Here is a 22,382-nt window from a genome sequence, read left to right on the forward strand (position 1 = left end):
GCAGCATTGTTCAGCTGGTGTCATGGGAAGGACTGAAGCAGTGAATGTGCAAAAGAACATTACAGGTGTGGCACGGGGTGGTTTGTTAATATTTGAAAAATATCTTATTCAACTCTCCATATCTACTACACTACAGTCTGTATCGGCTATAGCGTATCCTTTTGATTTACATGATTTTATCACCATAACCGGTGCATCACTACCGGTATTATCAAGAGTAGATAAACAAGAGTGTGCAACTCCGGATCTCTCCTGCACAATCTGCAGATACCTCCGCCCACGGCGGAATTTTTTGTTGACGTCACCTTTTTTCAGGGAAACGCGTACTTTGCCGCAGAGCAGTGTGAGAGCACGTGCTGGGCACCGAGCTTGTAGTGTAAAGCCCCGCCAAGTGCACGAGGGAAACCTCTCCAAAAGGCTCGTAGCGCGTGCGTCGTCGAAAAGATTACGTCAACAAAAAATTCCGCCGTGGGCCAACCCATCCGCGAGTTGCACACTCTTGTTTATCTACTCTTGGTATTATGCGATACGATAGATTTTTTTCTTCTTTTTTTCGATCGACACATGAAAGGCAAGGAAATACTTCCAGCATGGCGTTTTGACAAATGAGCATGCTGCATAGTTGACAGTGCCCGCATTTCCATAACAACATTCTGTTATGTACATGTACATGACTGTGCATGGATCACTATAAAAATAAGCAACGTGAAGAAAGTAAAAAAAAGGGCCTTTGATATTATTGCTACATGTATTTTAAAGTTATCACTATAGCCGATAAGAATATACTGTACAAGCAGAAATATTCGTCTGGAATTTAATTTCGTCGTTTTCGTCCAACGAGCTGTTGGACTAAATAATTAAATGCCGGACTAATATCGATTTGTCCAGCTTTTCAATACACTCTTATGATCCATGGATGAAATTTACAACCGGACGAACTCCCTTTCTTTGGAGTTGGACGAAATTATTGACCGACGAAATTTTCTGCTTATACAGTAGTGTGTTATGCATGTTTTGATTCTTTGTTGCCATCATAATAACCGATTTATCAATACATCCGATAATAATTATATATTGGTTAGAGTGATATTTTTACTGGATAAAATACGTTTTGCTTTTGATATTTCGTACCAATATCACTGTAGCCGGTATATTCTTATATCCGGTCACTCTATAGCCGATACAGACTGTGCTTGTAAGACCTAACACAGAAGAATTGCTCACATACCGTTTCCCTATGCTCATGCCACACCCATTTTGAGTTGAAAAATATGACCAAAATCCTATATATAGGATCTAGCAAATTAAGAGATAAGGGTGCAATGCCTTTCAAAGCGGTTGCCACACAGATTTGCTTTACTTTGTGGACGGGCTGTGAGGCCACGAGTCTGCAAGGTTGGAAGAGAGTTGGCGAAGCACCGAGCATCCGTTTCTGATTTGAATTTGACGCACAGCAGCTAGCAGGGAGTCGCAGCATGGGTGTCTGGAATGTGAAACGATGTGGGCGGGTTTCGCTCCCAGCGCCCATTCCAGTCACCTTTGGGCTAGGGCCACTTGACTGCAATTGTAAGCATGCACGTTTTACTGCATATTGCGGCGGCATCGCTGACCTGGGCCAAGTTTGCGGTGAGCACTTCAAAGCCACGATCATTATGATTAATAACTAGCATGCAGAACTGTTCATTTCATAGAGAAGGCAGAGAGGCAGAGAGCCCCAACGTGTGGGCGGTTTTCTCCCACCACCCCACCCCTACCGTGCTTGCCATTTTATTCATGAACAAGTCACATTTCAAACTCTTCAAGTTCTTCGGGAGGGAAATGAAAGAATGGCAGTACATGACATTACTGTACGTTGTTGGGTGGGCTTGTCCCCACACGACCCGGCATCATTAACCAGAACACCATAGGCGAAAGTAGGAGTGGAGATTAAGCCCAGTGGATTGGTCAAGCGGGTAGCGGGTATGGTCTCAACAGTAATGATGTCAACCAGGCCATATTATAGCTTAGACCAGCGTTGAAAAGATACTAGCGCTTGCATTGGACTCATCACGAATGTGTCCAATGCCTCAAGAAGTGCACGTAACTATAATGCATGCTGCGTGCAGCAGGTTCAAAGCAGATCACCAAGTGGCTGACATTAAAATCAGTGTAGTGTGAGGTGAAACGGGCAAGTGCACACACTTCCTGCAGTTCTCAATCTGAACCCGACAGTGATAATCGTGTTGTCACATGACCTGTATGGGCATGCACAGGCTCATGGTTTTTACCTGCATGCACTCTGCTGCCAGACTCTAGTTGTGACGAGTTCGTCATGAAAATCATAATTATTCGTTTTAACCTTCACCGCCAGTGCTCACCGGGCATCCAATGGTTCAATCCACAGAGCTGTACGCTCGAACAGTTCCCAACAGATCACAGACGGCTAGTGACACTGGGGCTGCAGAATCGCCGAGTACTTCAGTAGCTATAGCAGTGTAATGAGCCTCACCTCTACTCAGGCCGAGATGTACTACGGATGCGCATGGCGGTGAGGACGATGGCCACAAACCCTGCGTACATGCCCAGCATGATCGCCACACACTCGCGATACGTCAGCAAGTCGAACCCAAGGTCTGTAAGATCACTGTCACCGGATAGTGGCTGGTTGCAGGAGGTTGGCGCAGTGGTGATCGCCGAGGTCATTCGTTGCATGACAGTATGGCTGGTTGCATTCATCAGTGTACCAGTTGCAGCTGGACAGTCACTAAATACACGCCCTTCCAGTTCCGTGATTGAAGCCGCTTGGAAAGCATACCTGCACACAGGGAAAGATGATCGGCAAGGTTGGCCACATGGTAACACACAACCTTAGGGGCTATCCGGCATTATCGATAATTTTCACGAAACGAAAAGTTTAGTTAGGACCCTCCCCCATCCACCCCCCCCCCCCCCCGAACGAAAAATAGATTGACTTGACAGCAAGAATGCCTTGATGTCTCACATATCAATATTTTCAAAACGAAACTCCCCTTGACCCACCCACCCATAGACGAAACATTTTCTCATCGTGTAAAAGATCGATAATTATGGATGGCCCCTTAGTGCAATCCTACAGAACCATACATGTACCCAGTAAATTCAAATACATGTATTCTGTAGAGTTCTGTTCTTCTTTTCTTTTTCTTTCTCACCAAGACTACTTATCACTAATAAAGTTATCATGCCAAAATATGAAATGCAGCAGAAGAAGCATCTAGCCATCAGAACAGTGGTGGTGGTGTGTGGTGGTGGTGTGTGGTGGTGGTGAGGTGCGGGGAGCTCTATTGGACATTGGGAACACGGTGGTTGCACACAGCATTGGAGCTCGCGCTTCCTGCAGACTGACTGAAGGCTTGACATTTGATGCAATATCTTTGCTAGGATAATAGGAACATTCTCACAATGAGTAGTCATGCTCTGGATGCTGGGGGTTGACTATGATTTAAACGTTTTGTGCGATGACAATGCACAATAGCAGTACTACAGCACAGCACAGCACAGTACTAACCTAATAGGACTTATATACGCTACCCATTGTATTCCTGGCCAGAGGTTGTTGATGTTGATGATGTAGCCAGCTGTCAATATCCATCCTGTTCATGACATAATTGTCACACACACGCACGCACGCACGCACCCCCACACACACACACGCACATTCAAATTAGGTCAAGGCCGGGATTCACAAGAAAATGTAGAGAATTATTCCTATGGTGTGAAAGTGTATAATGGAGTACACACATGTCACGGTTTGAAGTGCAATGCATAACCTAAGAAATCACAGGCACAGTAACCTAAGGAAGCCGCTTTTGCTGGACATTGACACACTAGAAGACCTTGCAAATGTTGACACACTAGAAGACCTTGCAAATGAGCCAGTGTACCAAAGCTGCTTTAGATCACAATACTCCATGCATGTACAGCAGCAGCAAGTGGAAGTGACGGCGTCTGTTCAACAGTTGACGCCCTAGCTTACCAGTGAAGAGTAAGTTAGCCGTTAGAGCTGCGTAGTTGGGCGACTGTGTAATGACACCAGCGGCCAAGGCCATCATCCGTGCTATCTGCAACAGCAGAATCACCAGCAGCAGGAATCTGAAGTAGGCGTAAGCTTCCAGACGTAGCGATGACATGAAGTAAAGCGGTATGCTGTAGACAGCCGAGAGTAGCAAGCTGGCAGGCAGCTCACCGAGAATCTGTGCACAGAGACGAAAAGGAACATGGCCGTTTTCTGCAAACACTGCTGCAAACACGTGTGCTGTGTGTTCTCAGAGATAGAGATGAGCAAGGAGTTTCCCCGACAATTGATTAAATATCCTTTTTTTTGGATATTTAATCATTCTCTCTCTGAGACAGAGCAGTGAGAATGATTTTCTACCATAATTTACATGTACATCAAGCATGCCAACTCACAACTCCCAGCCCTGCCAATAGGCCTAGGTGTGACAGTGTTGTTCCTTAATGCCCCGGTGCAGCAGCACTGACTGCCAAGGGTCAAAACCAATGCATAGGCAACAAGTAACCCGCATCAGTCCAGACAATAAGGTATCAGTTGGGTTGGACTTCCACCCGTTGGTTTTGAACGTATGTATGTGTTTATAGATCTGGACAATTCCTAAATTGTTGATGCTGGGCTGGCCACTACGCTCTGGCTTGTGCATACTCATCACTGTGTTACCTTGGCAACACCAAACGGTGTTGACGTGTAGAGGCCATTCACCATCTCATGAAACACCATCATCTGCTGTCCAGCATCTATGACATCCACAGCAACACACACATACATGCGTACACGCACGCACGCACACACGCACGCACGCACACACACACACACGCATAATGATTAAATGCTGCCTCACACCTACCCATGGCACAGCCACTGCATGCCATTCCGTCGAAGTCAGGAATGAAGAGTGGGATAAGTATTCACCATGGAATGCACTAGCCAATATGGTCCTGCGCAGCACAGCAATACAATGCAATTGTCCAAAATACTTCTACTGTTCACATTCACCTTACATTTTGCAATCGTCTCAAAGACAGCCATGAACGGATAGAGCGTGAAGGAGATGAAGAGAATGGCTTTGCGGTTGCGCAGGTCTGCAGGCTCCATGCCCAGCTGGATGAAGACCAGGCCGAAGAGCAACGAGAGCAGCGCCGCATGGAATGCCTGGTGGAGGAGCTCCGTCGAGTCGCGCAGTTCATTCTTGACGGTACGCCTGTGGCATGAACAGCAGGTACGCACAGCAAAAGCATTTAAAAGTAAGTTGCTTGGTCGGAGTGGCACGTCCTAGAACAGCTGACAAGTTACTGAATTACACGGCACTTGAAAAATACATGCAGTGCTTTCTCATTCTGATTTGTAATACAGCAATTAGGGGAAACCAATAATTTCCGGTTATAATAGCACTGTTTATGCATTGTCACAGTGGCTGTCGGACAGTACAGGCAGCTACTGGATAGTCATGTGCTCATATCATATACTGGTCATGTTGCAGTAGGCCTAGTTAGCAGTTGCTACTGACATTCACATTCAATGTGCCTTACCAACACAGTGCCCTTGTATCAATTTCTGATCACCTCAGTAGAACAAGAGGCAATGTTAACGGACAGCTGGGAAATTTCTTGTTTCACACGCGCGCACGCACCCCCCCCCCCCCCCCCAACACACATATGGGTACTGTAATCATGAGCCACCGTGCCTACCTCAGTAGAATTCCAAACTTGACAAAGCTGTTGACACTCTCAGGCCGTGTGGGTACCATCTTGGGTAGAGTGGCGATGGACAGGAACTGGGTACGGCGTCGGTGGATCTGATGACTGGAAGCGAATGAAGCAATCTGGCGCCTGCTCGGGTGCATCGGAGTCATGGCTGGAATCCAGCGGCTCAAGTTGAATGTACTGTGAAAGGAAAGATGAGATGTTGTAGTAAAACACACCTTTTTTTCTTTTTTAAATAGAAGAAATCACATGGAAACGAGTTATGAAGCAACTATCCACGACTCTTTTTTACACATACACACACAAGTGGTTCACCTACATACGGCTACAATCTCTTCACGTGATCAATCAGAAAAGATCATGCAGAGCTGAAATATCTTCTACCTGTCAGTTGTCTCTGTTACTCTATCACACATTGCCGCATGGTCTCCCATACCCGGATCTCACTATCTCCCCGTTGTATCGGTTCCTAGGTTCCCCAGCATGCAAGGCTTACCCACTTCCAGGAGTGCTTCCTCCAGTTGTTGTCCTTTCCTCTTCATCGCCTTCATCATCGCTCTCATCATCCAAGCTCCAGAGGTCCTGGAAAGATAAGAATTGCAGCACAGATTCACACCGTGACACAGACTCGGTAAGCGTGCCACCAAAAAGGCGCACAGGCGGAGTCCGCTATGGTTCATATACGAAGTCACTGGCCATTGATCAGTTCGCCGGCCAGTCAATATTTTTATCTGACATTAAAGCATGCACGCAGTTGTTGTACTTTGAGTCAAAGATAAGAACCCTTTTTAACACAGTTCAACTACCAAACAATAACTAGTACCGACGGGCAATTATTGCAAGAATGTTTTTTAAAAGGTCGTGGGAGAGAGGGCAGAAGAACATTTCCATTTTTGTATAATACATTATAATACATTATAGCCCTTGTTCAGGGTTGTAAATAACTTGTCCTATACACTCTTGTGCACGTGGAAAGGAACACTGTTACAGGCACAATGTACACGTTTGTACACTTGATGCCGGACAGGCCAGCACTGCTTACTTGAGTGAAGTCTGTATAGGCGTTGACTAGGAAATCAAAGCAGCTGCGCGAATGCTGCTCCCTCACTGAAGACCGCGTGTCAATGGTCGCCAGGTCAACTGTACAAGAACAAGGCACGGCAAATTGTTGAAATCATCGCCATTCTGTTTCGTTTATAGTAAAGAAATGGACCAAGGAACTACAAGTTACGCCGCGGGTATAATGTCCACAAACACCACCAGTTACTTGACACAGATCATGCGATAACATTGCATAAAAACTGACCGACACGTTCTACAACTAACTGGCTATCAGCTCTAGCACATCTTGGGTGCGCACTCCAACAGCCTTCCAACTTGGAAGGTTCTAAGTTGTATGAAAACATAGGAGGGGAAGGTTTTCTTTACTATAAATTAATCATTGGCTCCCCATCCGAGTCTATTCTGCTTTGTAGTAATTTTATACACGCCAGGCAGAAGATAAAAGTTGAAAGTACAAGACAAGCTAGCATACATATTGCATCCTTCAGGCATGTCCTTTATGAGTAAGCGACGAGGAGACAATAGCTTTATTACAAAGCGAGTAGTATTTGTCCTTTATGTGCAGCTTTATGTGCAGTGTGCTAGTTGCACACTCGACCCCAATCAATTTTGTTTGTGTTCCAGAAGTATACGTTAGCGTGTGCAGCACTTTCAGCATTGGCTAGCGCGCAAGTACGCACAGTGCATACATGTATGTGTGCGCGCACATACACGTGTCCCTACAGGGAGGTGGGGAGGAAGGGAAGGGGGGGGGGGGGGGCACATACATTAAACATGTATGTGTGTGTCTGCATGTTCCACCGCTGTAAAACTGTACGCTTCCATTCGCTGACTCACCGTAATAATCGCACGGATTCGTGAACTCCGGCAGCGTGTAGCCCAGGCTATTGAAGTAGCGGACAAGACGATCGGCCGCGCCGTTGTAGATGGTATGGCCACTTGATAGGATGAGGACATGGTCGAATAGCTGTGTGATCTCTGGGCCTGGCTGGTGGATAGTCAGGACAATGGCGCGGGACCGCTGCATGGCCAGTTCATGCAGTGTCTTGCAAACATGCTCGGCCGTGTAGCTGTCCAAGCCAGATGTGGGCTCGTCAAGGATTAGAACACCTGCGGAAAAGATCACGTTCAGCATGGTGTAAGCGCGGTGAACGAATTTTCAACTAGAATTGTTTTAAGTGGTAGAGCATTGCTGGCCATAAGCAAGGGTACCTGGTTCGAGTCCTGGTGATGGTGGCAAGGAATTCTTCTTCAGATTTTTCCTGTTTCAAACCTCCTCAACCTTATGATTTTTTTTAATTTGTCAATGTACCAGGTGTGGCCTCATTTCTCTGATTTGCAGTGCTGAATGGACAGTGGACGAGCCAGTGTCCACGGGCTGACTAACCACCACATTATAGTAAAAAACCGCACGCCTATCGTTCGCCTTAAGTGCGACGTCCTTGTGTGTCATGATCAATCACGTTTCTCCAGACTCTTGCATCAATACTCAGGTGCGTGCTCCGTATGGGTTCCTGGGTGCCCAGAACCCCCCTTTTTTCGCTCAAAATGCAGGATTTTGCTTCAAAATTTTCCCCGGCGGAGGTCCCCCGGAACCACCCCCTTTGAAGGGCACCGGCGCACGCGCCTGATATTGTGAAAGATTTCTGCCAGCATGCACACTACAAGTAGTCCTTACCCGGGTTGTATATCATCTGTGTTGCTATGGCTACAAGCCTCTGCTGTCCACCGGACAGACCCTTCAGCTCTTCACCGCCGACAAGACGCTGTGCAAGGGGCTCCAGACCAAGGTAGCCAAGCACTTGTGATACCTGCACATGGCAACCCAACAGGACTGGACATGTAGAATAGCACGGCCACAGTGTAGTAGTGCGGGCAGCGTCGGTATGACGTCTCATGAACATGGTTACATTCAGTGCAGACTAGGGAACACAATTGATATGCACGTAGATGCTACCACAGCCTAGTCACATGACAACTCACACACATTATGCAGATACGATCATTTTGATATGCAACATAATAGAGAGAACCACCAACAGTACGCGGCTTGCAGAATGCGACACACTCATTGCATGTATGGCTGGTAAACTGCATGGACACGGTGAGTACATGCCAGAGATCGCAAGAGACTATGGTTCTTGCCTGCATATTCTACTTGTATGACCGGCTTACCTGCATCAATTTCTCCTGATGCGATAGCTTCTTTGGCAGGCGCAGCAGTGCTACAAAGCACAACGTCTCCTCAACCGTCAACATCGGCAGAAGAAAGATTTGCTGCGGAAAAGATAAGCACAGAACAGAATAAAGAATCAATCTGAGTGACTGAATCATGACGAGAATAAAGTTATAATTATGGCGTAAACAAGCAAAATTACCACAATAGATTAGCACGCAAACATTTTGTCGAAGCCAATTGAAAATGTCCTGAGCACAAAATGCCAATAACCTTAATGATGAACAGCTGATGTGTTTTGTGCACTTAGCTGCACAGTTAGTCAGTACGGCTCTGTTTCTCAATGCCACTGACAATCAAGGGGAGTCATTACAAGCATTCGACCTACCTGCGTCACATAACCCACACAGAATTTGAGCTCCTCGGACCCGGAGTGCACGACAGACCCATTGATAGTCAGTTTGCCAGACACCTTGCAGTCCGGGGGTGAGCGGCCAGAGAGAACATCCAGGAACGACGTTTTGCCAGACCCTGCATGCACAGTGACACGCAGACATTGACACACATACACACACACACACACACACACACACACACACACACACACACACACACACACACACACACACGCACGCGCACACACACACACACACACACACACACACACACACACACAAATGCATGTGCCCAACGACACACATCATTGGCACCCAAAATCAGAGAGAAACTGGTTCCAATGGATACGAGATACAAGCAACATTTTAAAAGTTTACACTGATCCAATTGAACCAGGTTATGAACAATCAGCTGGTGCAAGCATTAGGCCGGGAACTGACAGGGAACTGAGGGAATAGTGAGACATTCGACAGCCTGACACATACCTTGAACACATCTCCAAATGTGCAAACCAAAACCCAATCTACTTTTTTATTTCTCATAAAAAGGACACACTTCAGGCTCATTACAAACATCTTGAAAGTTTTCAAGTTGTCTTCACAAGTATACTTTCAAGCCTTCTCATCAGGTGAAATACAGGCAAGGGAAAAGGAACAGGAACAGTGGATTAAATACAGTAAGAAGGTGGTAAAACAGCGCAAAAAGAAAGAAAGAAAGAAGATAGCTAAAGTAAACAGCGAAAATTGCAATAATGACACAAAGGTGCAAATGCGAGAAAACTCAATGTCATTATTGCAATTTTCGCTGTTTACTTTAGCTATCTTCTTTCTTTCTTTCTTTTTGCGCTGTTTTACCACCTTCTTACTGTATTTGATCCACTGTTCCTGTTCCTTTTCCCTTGCCTGTATTTCACCTGATGAGAAGGCTTGAAAGTATACTTGTGAAGACAAAAACTTTCAAGATGTTTGTAATGAGCCTGAAGTGTGTCCTTTTTATGAGTATTATCGCATTTTTGTCTCAGAGGAAACTTTTTTATTTATTTTTTATTGAAAAACCACAAACCTTCAGACATGTGAATGTGCACATGATATACAGTGTACATACATATGTATCGAGAAGGCAGCTTCAAAGTGCCTGTAAGGTCCAAGGCCCAGTGGGAAGGCTAGATGTGCTCTAGCTACATGTAGGTGTCCCACCATCGAATGGAATACACCCTGTCAGTTTTGTGCCCAATTGTTTTGCACTATCTGACTGTCCATTGACTGGTTTAATTGGCTCACAACTCGTATCCATTGATACGTTTACTTTTGGTTTAACATCCGAGATCCAAAGATCATAAATACAGTGTTCTATTCCAGTGAGTGTGTTATGTGTGTGTGTGTGTGTGTGTGTGTGATGAAAAAATGAAAAATGAAAAATAGGGATTCACTGGCCAGAAAAAGCCACTTCAATCAGCTGTGTGGTGGATACCAGGCTAAAATTAGTGACGGTCAATTCATCAGCCTTGCAAGCTGTTGAATGGTGTAATCCCAGCACAAGTCGCTATGGCTAACATAGCTGTTCGCTATCATCGCTTCAGCGATGGGCAGGTCTGAGTTTTTTTCTGAGAGTGTGTGTATGTGTATGTGTACGTGTGTGTGTGTGTGTGTGTGTGTGTGTGTGTGTGTGTGTGTGTGTGTGTGTGTGTGTGTGCGTGTATGACGTGCATGTGCATGTACGTGTGTGTGTATGTGCTGTGTGTTTGTGTTGTGAGACACCCATCATACCCATCAAGTAGACACCCACAACAATGTCATAATATACAGGTATGCGCCGCCCTCACCCTGCATCATGCATGCACCACAGTCCACTTCACTCTCATTTTTCCGTCACAAAAGACCAGCTTGTCCTGTTTGTATGTGTGGCCATACACATGTGGTTCCGCTGGAGAGGCACACACCTCACTACCGCAAAACCTCACCACCAAAGCGGAACCCCTGTGCATGTCTGAACCGGGCCCTAAGGTGACTCCACCAAGGAATTCAGTACATACATTAACAAGTACTGGTAATTGGGTCCGAAAACTGGCCTCTTTGATGATCATTGCTAGCCAAGGGAAGAGCATAGCCTATGCGGCGAGTACCAGTACGCTTCACACTCAGATTTCCCTGCTTTTGTGAGCAGCATAACAATTATGTACTTGTGAACCAATGGCAATGTGGATCAATTCTGTATAATTATTCTACAGAATTGATTCACCCATTGGTTCACAAGTACACACGCCGCCAGGGCAGGATGCAAGTAGTCTTGAGCAGTCTTTCCCAGCCCCGGCCAGTGCATGTCGGTGCTATGTGAACCAAACCAAGCACGAACATTTCCAAAATGCATGATGCATACTATGCACATCACAAAATACATAGCATTGGCGGTGCATGCTGTGCTGTCTTGCTCCTACCTGACCCTCCAAGGATGGCGATCATCTTGCCTGGCTGTGCTTCAAATGAGATTCCATGCAAGATCTTCCTCCACTTCCCACCATCCTCACCGCTAGTTGTACTGCTAATGCTGGCTAGACGTGCTCGTGGTTCTTGCTCCGTCGCACTCTCCGGATCTGAGAACCCCGGCCCATCTTCGACGGAGCTCTGCGTCACGTCGTACTCGCCTTCCCGTGAACAGCAGCATGATCCCAGTCTTGCCGCAGCCTCTCTCGTTCTCTGCGCCGCAGAGCTCGTCAAACGACTGAGCGCCGATGGCTGCGGTATGGGGACTTCGTACTCGATGTCCGTTGCCACAAGGTCACACGTGAAGCTGTTCAGAATGCTGCTGAGGCGGCGAATCCTTTGTGGCTTCCTCGCCCTCCTCTGCTCTTGGGCCGTCACGCTCACACCTTCGTGGCCCTTGCCAATGCTTTGTTTCCCAACACGATCACCACCTCCTGGCGAAGAAGGAGAGGTAGCGCCCAGTGCGCGAAAGTCTCGACGAGGTGCCGATGGCGAGCTGTCGTACACTTCTAGATTGAATGGAGCAGGACTGCTCGGTTGCTCTGCTGGGTGAGAAGTCGGAGGGCTTACCTGTGACGAGACTCTCCGAAGTGGTAGACAGGACGGCCGTGCGTGACCAGGAGACGATTGCGCCTGGCCGTGAGGTTCAGCGTGCAGATTCGAGCTACTCTGGTAGGGAGATTTGTAGGCGGCATCTTCGAGTGCTGCCATCCACAGAGAGTCTTTGACGATGACGGACGACACGCTTCTTGAAAGCGCGCTCGGATTGCTAACCGGCGGTGGTGACGGTGTACTCGACGGCAGTAGGCCATCCTCCGGCACCTGGGTAATGCGACTGCCGCTGCGCCCATTGCCTTTTACTTGAGCATTGAGCAGTTCTTGTCGTCCATGCTCAACCAGTCGACTATAGGTCTCCTCTTCGGAAAGACTGCATGACAAAGATACCGGACGGAACCGTCGACCAGGCTGCTCCGAGATACTGCCAGTTGGGCTGGTTGGCCGGGAGCTCATCTTCAACGGGATCCTCCGAGAGCACCTCGGACAACAGTTGCAACAAGTGAAAGATCCAGAACTGCTTCTCCTATCCTGCTCCGCTGTTAAAATTCATTTGTTGGCCGCGACTGCTCGGACGACGTGCGTGATGAGATGACGTTCCAAAGAAACCGATCGTGCTTGACTCGCCTGTGCCCCTGAAGCAAAGTTTCATTGGACCCGGAACGAATTTTGAACTTACAAAAGGCGTGAAACAGACAGGCTAGCTGAGCTCCGAATCACAGCTCACCCAGAGCAGGGCCAGACATAGTTTGGGTGGCATAAAACAGACGGTCTACTCATTTCGAACCCTCTGCTACTCTACCGCCTTGCAAAAGTGACGTGCAGACGTAGACGACGAGATTGGTATTCACAGATGGTTGACTTGACGCCACACCATCAGCAGCCGTTCGTCATCACAATCATCATCATTGACCGTTTGTGGACTCAGAATCAGAGTCAGACTGCACTGGCCTAGCGGTGGATTTACGGCATCAAGACTTCAAGAGGGAGTGGGTCTAGTTTATGCGGTAATTATACGACTGATTTATAATATCATGGAGTCATAATCTCGTATGGATGATCACGGGGTAAAGACGTCGGTGAGGTGATGGATGTCTGTAGGAACTTGAATAACGGCATGCCTCCTTTCAAGTTTCCTCTGGGGCATAGTATTATGTCAAAATGCACGTTTAGGTTCCCACGGGGCACGGGGTTCGACACATGCTGTTACATTACACTGTCCAGCAAACCCTGTTGCCAGCTTGGCCATTGGCACACACACACACACATCATGACATTGTGTCATTGTGTTACACGGTATGCGAGGGCTTTCTTCCAAGCGTTGTGATTGAGTCAGACTCAGAGCAGCCCTTGGCAGATACAAGTAAATGCTCGAAAAATTGGCAGATTCTGCTGGCAGAACCAAACAAGCCTTATGCAGATATGGTAGACACTTCCTTGCATTCTGCTCCAAATTTCCATCAACATACCAGCACCAAACATGCATGTAACATACCAGAAAAACGATACCAAATTCTGCCAATTTTTCTGCTGGCATTATCCGCCAAGAGCTGAGAGCCGGTTGCTGAATAGTTAGCATAGTACTAGTCAAAAAATAGTATTAGTCATGTATATACTGGTAGGTAGTAAATGCAACTACTAGCATGAATTTGTTACTTTTTACAGCCCAGACAAGGGCTTCAATACGGTCATGTTTTGTGGTTATCAGTTGACCATACTTTGCTTACCTTCACCACAGCTAATGCATGTACTAAACAAGACCAGTGTTCAAGGGGAAAGTGTCCTACATGTACCGGTACATGTAAAAGCCACTGCTTTCGGCGTAGTGTGGAAGGGGCCCCTTTTATTTTTAGTGCATTGTACCACTACTTTGAAGTACATGTACAATCATGTGGATCTACATGTACTGTGACTTCTGAAGCTCATTTCCTCTGTGCTGCGCTGATGAGTCCACAAAGGACGAAACAGTTCAGGCTGTCTGCAGATTGTGTACTTCTTAGGTACATGTACATGTATATCTAGCAGCTAGGGGAGAGGTGTGGATACTGGATACTGCCATTAGGGTATTGGAGCAGTTCCCTGAGCACAGCAAAGAGGTTGCCCATAATTGTCGCCATTCACCACAACCGTACCGTGAAAAGTAGACCCCCCCCCCCCTCCAACAGATACACCCCTCCAACACATACACCCCCCCCCCCCACCCAGCCCTTGGCGGATAATGCTTCGGAAAAAATTCAGATTCTGCTCGAAAAGCAGTGAAATTGGCAGAACCATACAAAGCTTATGGCAGGCACTTCCTTGCATTCTCAGCGGCTCCAATTCTTTATCCATATGCCAACACATGCATGAAGCATACTGCAGGAAAAGTGCCAAATTTTCCTGCCGGCATCATCCGCCAAGGGCTACCCCCCGCCCCCCCCCCCCTCCTCCAAACATCACATACATAGCACCCCCACCCACCTCCCCACCGTACGTTCCGATACCTACGTAATGTCGTGATCAATAGTGACAATCAGGGCCGGAGACGGCGTATGATATTAATTCCTAGTGCCAACACTGATAATTATGGACGACCTCCAAACAAGGATGGTCATACCTTCAACCTAGGGGCAACCAGGAATCTTGGTTACGCACAAAGACAATGGTATGGTTGTTGGAAAGCGTAGCTTGAAGTCACGGTGACCGGTATCATGTACCAGCAGTATTCCACGAGTCGCAAGCTGCTGTTCACGTGTGGCAAAGTAACAACACAATTACCGGTTGTAGTGAATAAAACTATGTGCATGCTCACACCACAATCATAGCCAAGGCAACAATTGAAGGTTCCAGAACATTTTCTTGCCGTGAGCCATAATTATCAATGTTCAAAATTGGTAGTGCATGGCATGTTGCACCTGGTAATACCACGACTACTAGTCTTGAGAATATGCAACACTACAACACCAACACACTTTGTGAAATGTTGCAGTGAAATCCTAACTAACGGACATGTAATTCAGTGCTGTGTTTGTGCATCACAGTGAAAGCGTGAGTACAATCATGATGATTCATTGTTGCCAATATTACTAATGTACAAGGTTTGAGGTCACAGTTCATGATGCTGCTCACACCACTCCGACATCTGATAAGACAGAACTCCGGCAGTCAGAGGAGAAAAAAACGCCCTCAGTGGCACTCACATGTCCGCTTCACTCTGCAGTCTACACTGAACTATTACTTACTTCTGTGCAGGGAGTCGTAAAATACCAACAACATGGTATTTTACGACTCCCTGCTTCTGTACTGGCAATGCTCAGACTCAGACTCCAACAAGTCAAGGATCCAGATCTACTGGCAGCCTACAGACAGTAGATCTACGGATAAGAGCAGAAAGACAGTCCACCGGATCCCCGCGCATTCGATGAGCGCCGAAATGGATGTCGCCAAATGGTCGCACGGTGAACACATCTCGCATGCAGAAACGTCGAGGTGTGGCTTTTGAATTTTCAAAGACTTAATTAAGTACATAATCATTATTATTGTAGTTACCAGCAGGGAGTCGTAAAATACCGGTATTTTACGACTCCCTGGTTACCAGATTATTACTATTAGTTTTACCAAGAGTACAAAAACGTACTCTTGGTTTTACTTGAAAAGGTAAAGACTGAGATGTATTCCTTCACGTCGATCACCATAATGATGTAGTTGATTGTCATATGCAACAAGTTCAGCAGGTCTGGGTTGTTTGCTCTGTGAACATGTGGGTGCTACTCAGAGCGTGAAGTTGACTGGAACAAATCTGGCGACTCTAAAATTAGAAATACAATTCCTGAATTTTGCTAGTCGTGGTGCCTTATTTAGTCGAAGTTTCTCCACGCTTCGTGGCACGGATTGTTTTCGTTGGATTCCCATATCAGGGGTGCTGTAGTGTGGATAATTTAGATACCAGCTGCAGAATGTCTACCATGAAGATAAAAGTCCTGTCTCTGAATTTTTGGTAAGTTAATACTGGAATTTTTTTAAAAGACTCAATAGCGGTGAACACACGCGTGAGGTTGTGTGTGTGTGTGTGTGTGTGTGTGTGTGTGTGTGTGTGTGTGTGTGTGTGTGTGTGTGTGTGTGCATGTGCGTGTCTGTGCGTGTACGTGTGTGTGTGTGTGTGTGCATGTGCGTGTCTGTGCATGTACGTGTGTGTGTGTGTGTGTGTGTGTGTGTGTGTGTGTGTGTGTGTGTGTGTGTGTGTTTACAGCCATTTGCCAACCTGCTGCTTTAAGGTTTTTGGCAGGTCTTGTAGGAGGCAGTGCATTTAAAATGTAGCATTCCTAGTATCAATCCCGCAAGCAGATACGCACTTGAATTATGCGCCTAACATGTACACCCCCATCACACACACACACACGCACATGTGACAAAGTATGGCACGCATGCTGATGTGTGAACAAGGATACGTACACACACACACACACACACACACACACACACACACACACACACACACAGAGTCCTGTCCTGTGGAGTCACTGCCGCAAAAGGGTCACGTGATCCCATCACTGGGAAACTTGAGAAGAGAGAGAGAGAGGACACGACGCTCGATGACGCTCCACATGCACGGGTAGTCGCATCCGCTTGCCGCATATGCACACGTGCTGGAAGGCTGAGCGCTCCTCTGCTGTTGGTCTATGCGCCACCCTTGAACAGCGATGCCTTCCCCGTCCCCGGACACCGCGAAAGCAGCGACCACACCTGTCACAATGCGCGGCACAACATCCCTCCACCGGTGCCGACGTTCCGGTAGTTCCAGGTGGCACTGCGGCATCCACCGTTGAGGCACACACATGCCGGACCAAGCCACCGCGGCTTCTCAGCCACCACCCACACCGCCCGCACTGACTGGCGCCCCGCTGCTCAGACACACACACACAGACACACACACACACACACACACATCCTGTGCTGTATATGCTTACATACAAAGTAAGTAAGTCATGTCGACCATGTGCACATTCACATCATGCACCTTGACTTATTTGTGACTTGATACAGCTGCAAGTAAATGTTAGTGTCCCAATCTGTATAACGTGTGGTTTTCAACATCAGTAGTCCATCTTCGTCAGTTACCATTCATTATCCACTGGTTTAGCTTTTGGTGTTCATGCACATGCTGATGTGTGATGATATTTGTCCATTCCCTCCTCCCACAGGAATATACCTTTCTTTGGATTGTCGAAGGACCGCTCGCAGCGCCTCAAGGCTCTGGCAGAACTACTCCTGAAAGAGAAATACGATGTGGTGACTCTGCAGGAGGTAAATCTATTCCTCTGCTCAATTGAGAGTAAATTCTCTTGAATCACCCGTTATTGAACTTGCAGGTTGATGGATAGGAAACAATGTTTGGGATGCAATTCCTGTTTTGATACCATGTTCGAATTGGATTTGTTGCCTAATTGTATTGCTTTTGCTGCTGCTGCTGCTGCTGTTGTTGTTGTTGTTGTTGTTGTTGTTGTTGTTGTTGTTGTTGTTGTTGTTGTTGTTGTTGCTGTTGCTGTTGCTGTTGCTGTTGCTGTTGTTGTTGTTGTTGTTGTCATCATCGTCATTGCGGCAGGTCTGGTGTGAAGATGGTCACGACTATCTCAAGGAAAAGTGTGGAGCTGTCTACCCACACACAAAGTATTTTGCCAGGTCAGTGGGTCAGTGTGTGTGTGTGTGTGTGTGTGTGTGTGTGTGTACGTGCGTGCGTGCGTGGTGTGTGTGTGTGTGTGTACGTGTGTGCGTGCGTGGTGTGTGTGTGTGTGTGTGTGTGTGCGTGCATGCGTGTGTGTAGTCAATGTAGTGTTGAATGTGCTCTCTGTTGTGCTGTATGTCTTTTTGTTCACCTCTCGACTATTCTCACATGGAGTCAGTTCAGTCTGAATGGTTACTATGATGCAGCGATGTTCATTACTGACTGATACTTCACTGATAGAATAGATGATATGCCAAATAACGTGCAACTAGACTTGAGAGGGCATTGCACACAAGTTGCATACAAATTATACTACAATGTGTACACGGTAGGCTCTGAGCTCTGGAGGAGCACAAGTCACACGTAACTGTACAACTTTTAACTTTGTATGCAACTACTCCGCAATGCCCTCCCAAGTCTAGTTGCACGTTATTTGGCATATCATCTATTGTATGTAGCATGTGTCGCACAGTGAATTGGGAACGTGCGACCTGGCACAAGGGTAACATGGAGGTGGCAAATGGGATTTCGGCCTTTGGCCTGTGGCGGGTGGATCTGATCCATCCTAACCACTGTTTAGGAGCAGCATCTGACGCCTGGTCGTGGGGTGGTGGCGTCCCACGGAAGCGGAAATGTGATTTTTGACCTGTCCTGTATCCGTATCCGTGATATTTATTTGTTTATTTATTTAGTATCACTGTACAAGTGACTCGGCTGCACATGCCTCTCCTGGCAATACAAGCCTAGCTATAACAATGAAAGGAAATGGCTATGACTTCTCATGACACGTATGGACGTGTATTTCCTCAGGGGTGTGATTGGATCTGGACTGCTGGTGCTCTCACGCTATGCAATCTACGACACGCTGTTCGCAAGCTATGCACCGAACGGACATCCCCAGAAGCTGAACCAGGGTGATTTCTACGGCGGCAAAGGCGTTGGTCTTTGTCGTATTGATGCTGATGGCCGCCTACTGGATGTCTACACAACTCATGTAAGTAAAGATAACTGTGTACGTTTATGGGGGAAAGAAAAGGACTTTACAAGTTACGCTATAATGTCCACTAACACCACCAGTTACTTGACAATCAGCTCATGCCATAATGTTGCACGACACTGACCGACGATACTGACGTTCTACAGCTAACTGCCAATCAGCTCTAGCACGCACCCCCCACCCCTCCCCTTGCTCTCTCCAGCGTACTAGTACAGCTGCCTTTGAAAGTGTTGATACCGTACTGGCAATATATGTTGCCGCGTAACGCGTAACGCAGGGGGGTGCGGCGTAACGCGCGACCAGGCTAGTGCGACAAATTTTCGTTGAGTTCGTAACGCGCGTCCGGCGGGGTGCGGCGATCTTTTCATTGCAGTTTGCAAAAAATGATGCGGCAATAGCAAAAAAATGATGCGGCAATAGCAAAAAAGTGATGCGGCAATAGCAAAAAAAGGACTGCGGCAATATAGAAACCTGTGTAACGGCTCCTGTGCGACTTTGCATGTAACGCCCTGCGTGCGGCAAACATGTGCCAATGTAACGCTTCATGGCCTCACTGCGGCAACATATATTGCCAGTACGGTATTATAGACAGCTGGGACCTTGGTGCAGGATTAAATTCACAGTGCTAAGTGTCTGCCAAGCTGTCGGTTGTATAACCGTGCACGTGTTCTTCTAAATGTCAATGTATGTTCACATGTAGCTTATTGCAGCCTATGCTGAAGATCTGAGTAACAAGGATTCACATGCCGGTCACCGAATGGCGCAGATGGTGCAGCTGATGCAGTTTGTTCGCAACACGCGCCGCCCAGATGCCACGCAGCTGGTCACTGGTGACCTGAACACGATGCCGTTTGAGCCGTCTTTGAAAGTCCTGTTGGAGGGTACACCCCTGCACGATGCCTGGTTGGCAACACATGACGGAGAGGAGGGCGGTTTCACCTGCATTACGTCTGACAACGTCTACTCGGGCAAGGATCCCGTCGGCCCCAAACGCATCGACTACATTCTGTTCAGCGATCCATTCGCCAAGTGTTTGAGCTGCGACGTTTCCCTGTGCCGTGTCCCGAACGACACCATCTGCTACTCCGATCACGACGGCGTGGTGGCGTGTCTCGAGATCAGCCCACCAGAGCAGTCGGCAGCGGCAAAGTCAAGAATTTCTGCCGCTTCAGGTAGGTAGCCCTAGCCTCTCCAGGTAGGCTTGCTGTTCACGTATTGTGTTGCTGTTCACGTATTGTGTTGCTGTGAATGCTGCCGAGTTTATTGGTACGCACAGGTAGGCAGAAGGCTCTGTTGCTGCCACAGTGCTTGATACAGTCAGACCTCGCCTATCCGGTCCTCTTCTATCCGGACCCCTCGCCATCCGGAAGAAAATAGCTGGTTACAGATGTACAGCATACGCGATGCATCCAACATAGCAGGTGTTCGATTATCCGGTTCCCTCGCCGATCCGGATATTTTTTTATAGAAAACAGATGTGTGCGGTTAAGCGAGGTCTGACTGTACGCATTGCACAGTGAACTCACATCCTAGCCTGTACTCTGATAAGACACACGTACACTTGCTCAGTGCAAACATTGTTCATAGTGCGGGCGTGTTCCGCGTATTGAAGTACGCTCGGATAAGAAGTACCTCAGAGATTACGTTGGTTTAGCAAGATGAAAGTCCACGTTCGAGTTTGCGCTCCAATGAAAGTCGAACTCAGCAAATCCACATTGTCAAGCAGAATGTGCGCTTACATGACAGTGACAGGCTTGCATGCGAACATGCAGTACCAAGTTAATTTGTACATGATTCTGACAGAAATCTCCAATCCATGTTCCAACTTCTTTTCCGAATGAAGAACGCGAGAGTTGGCATTCCATTTCGCGAACCAGAAAGTATACACAAACTCGAATTCAGGTGGGCAAGTCTCCTCAGGGTTGCACACACTGGGAACAGGATAGAAGAAGTCAGTGAGCGCGTTCGATTATGCCCGCGAATCGATTCGTGCTGTTCACATCGCCCCATGTGAATAGGATGAATGGATTCCGAATCGATTCCAGGGCTCATGACATGAAAATCGAACGACTTGAATGCACTTGAATCGATTCATGAATCGATTCAAGTGCGTAATCGAACGCACACAGTGTTGTAGTGTGTTGCACTATGCGGGAGAGTGATTTCTAGTTGCCATCATCTTCCTTATCACGTGTGTGTGTGTGTGTGTGTGTGTGTGTGCGTGTGTGCATACATGTGTGTGTGTGTGTGTGTGTGTGTGTGTGTGTGTGTGTGTGTGTGTGTGTGTGTGTGTGTGTGTGTGTGTGTGTCTGTTTTACTCTCCTACAGCTCCCATTCCAGGCAAAATCCTCACCTTGGCCAGTGATTGCCTAGTGGAGTGTGTTGGAGATGCGAAGGCCAGTCTTCAGAAATGTCTTTTCCGCCTGGTCATCACCCTAGTCTTGCTGGTGCTGATGCTGGTCTTTGCCCCGGCGTGCACATGCGTGACGATAATTTGTTCGGTGAACAGCTTTGCTGTGGCCTTCCTGTTCTTCATGTATGCCATCAATCGATCTGAGGTCAACGAGCTGAACAATGTTATCTCGGCGCTGAAGATTCAACAGCAGCACAGTGACAAACGCCGCTGAGCTATCAGCCGTGAGTCTATCAGCCGTGATTGACTCGCGATTGTGAGTCTGATGTGTGTGCATTGCCACAGAGATATGGGCCGCCGCTATAACTTTCCTTCATTTTTTTATTACGTCTGTAGTAGCAACCTTAAACGGTCTTCACGCTTGCTGCCTTGCCTTTCCTTGCACGTGCCCAGCTGTTTTATCTTGTTATCTGGTTTTAGATATTCATTATACTTTGCTGTGGGGTTGTGGGGTTGTGGGGTGTCAGTATTATTTGATGTAGTGCTGAAACGAGTACTCTATAAGCTATCGAGCGAGTACTGTCACTATCGAGTCGAGTATCGAGTACTCTATAAGCAATCATGCGCATATATGTCAGTACCACATACCCATTTTTTGCACACCATTTACGCAATTCAATATCCTTCAATAAACACAAATTTTCATTGCAAAGCCACATGGACGACGGATGTGTACGTCGCTATCAAGTTTTTTATTTATTTATTTATCGAGTCCTTTTTTGATATCGAGTCGAGTACTCAACGAGCGGGTACTCGAGTACTCGGCGTACTCGTTTCAGCACTAATTTGATGTGTTTATTTCTGTGGTGTGACATCACAAGAACTGTCCGGTATTATTATTATTATTATTATTATTACTTGCATGT

General features: G+C 47.1%; 2 protein-coding genes across 2 annotated transcripts; one reads left to right on the forward strand and one right to left on the reverse strand.

The window, feature by feature from the left end:
* Positions 1-1,782: 1,782 nt before the first annotated feature.
* LOC135808605 (ATP-binding cassette sub-family G member 8-like) lies at positions 1,783-13,343 on the reverse strand. The gene is made up of 13 exons (XM_065321821.1): positions 11,805-13,343; positions 9,363-9,505; positions 8,974-9,075; positions 8,477-8,609; positions 7,636-7,908; positions 6,779-6,876; positions 6,233-6,318; positions 5,722-5,916; positions 5,035-5,234; positions 4,694-4,770; positions 3,995-4,211; positions 3,527-3,611; positions 1,783-2,794 (listed from the first exon to the last, which is right to left on the reverse strand). The coding sequence occupies exons 1-13, from the start codon at positions 12,859-12,861 to the stop codon at positions 2,491-2,493; spliced, it is 2,970 nt and encodes a 989-aa protein (XP_065177893.1). The 5' UTR covers positions 12,862-13,343; the 3' UTR covers positions 1,783-2,490.
* Positions 13,344-16,025: 2,682 nt separating this feature from the next.
* Positions 16,026-22,367, forward strand: LOC135808607 (sphingomyelin phosphodiesterase 2-like). The gene is made up of 6 exons (XM_065321823.1): positions 16,026-16,381; positions 17,586-17,688; positions 17,987-18,063; positions 18,917-19,100; positions 19,804-20,275; positions 21,432-22,367. Exons 1-6 carry the CDS (start codon positions 16,341-16,343, stop codon positions 21,728-21,730), a joined length of 1,176 nt encoding a protein of 391 aa, XP_065177895.1. The 5' UTR covers positions 16,026-16,340; the 3' UTR covers positions 21,731-22,367.
* Positions 22,368-22,382: the final 15 nt, after the last annotated feature.

The sequence above is a fragment of the Sycon ciliatum genome, chromosome 2 (genome assembly GCF_964019385.1).
Source record: "Sycon ciliatum chromosome 2, ocSycCili1.1, whole genome shotgun sequence".
NCBI classification, from domain to species: Eukaryota; Metazoa; Porifera; class Calcarea; order Leucosolenida; family Sycettidae; genus Sycon; species Sycon ciliatum.

Bases quoted from the DNA above. Each gene is read 5' to 3' on its own strand.
- LOC135808607 (XM_065321823.1), top strand. From the start codon at position 16,341: ATGTCTACCATGAAGATAAAAGTCCTGTCTCTGAATTTTTG. The intron at 17,689-17,986 runs GTAAATCTATTC...TCATTGCGGCAG, and splicing joins ATGTGGTGACTCTGCAGGAG to GTCTGGTGTGAAGATGGTCA. The intron at 18,064-18,916 runs GTCAGTGGGTCA...GTATTTCCTCAG, and splicing joins CACACAAAGTATTTTGCCAG to GGGTGTGATTGGATCTGGAC.
- LOC135808605 (XM_065321821.1), bottom strand. From the start codon at position 12,861: ATGAGCTCCCGGCCAACCAGCCCAACTGGCAGTATCTCGGAGCAGCCT. The intron at 9,506-11,804 runs GTAGGAGCAAGA...CTGTGCATGCAG, and splicing joins CGCCATCCTTGGAGGGTCAG to GGTCTGGCAAAACGTCGTTC. The intron at 8,610-8,973 runs GTAAGCCGGTCA...TGCCATGTGCAG, and splicing joins ATCAGGAGAAATTGATGCAG to GTATCACAAGTGCTTGGCTA.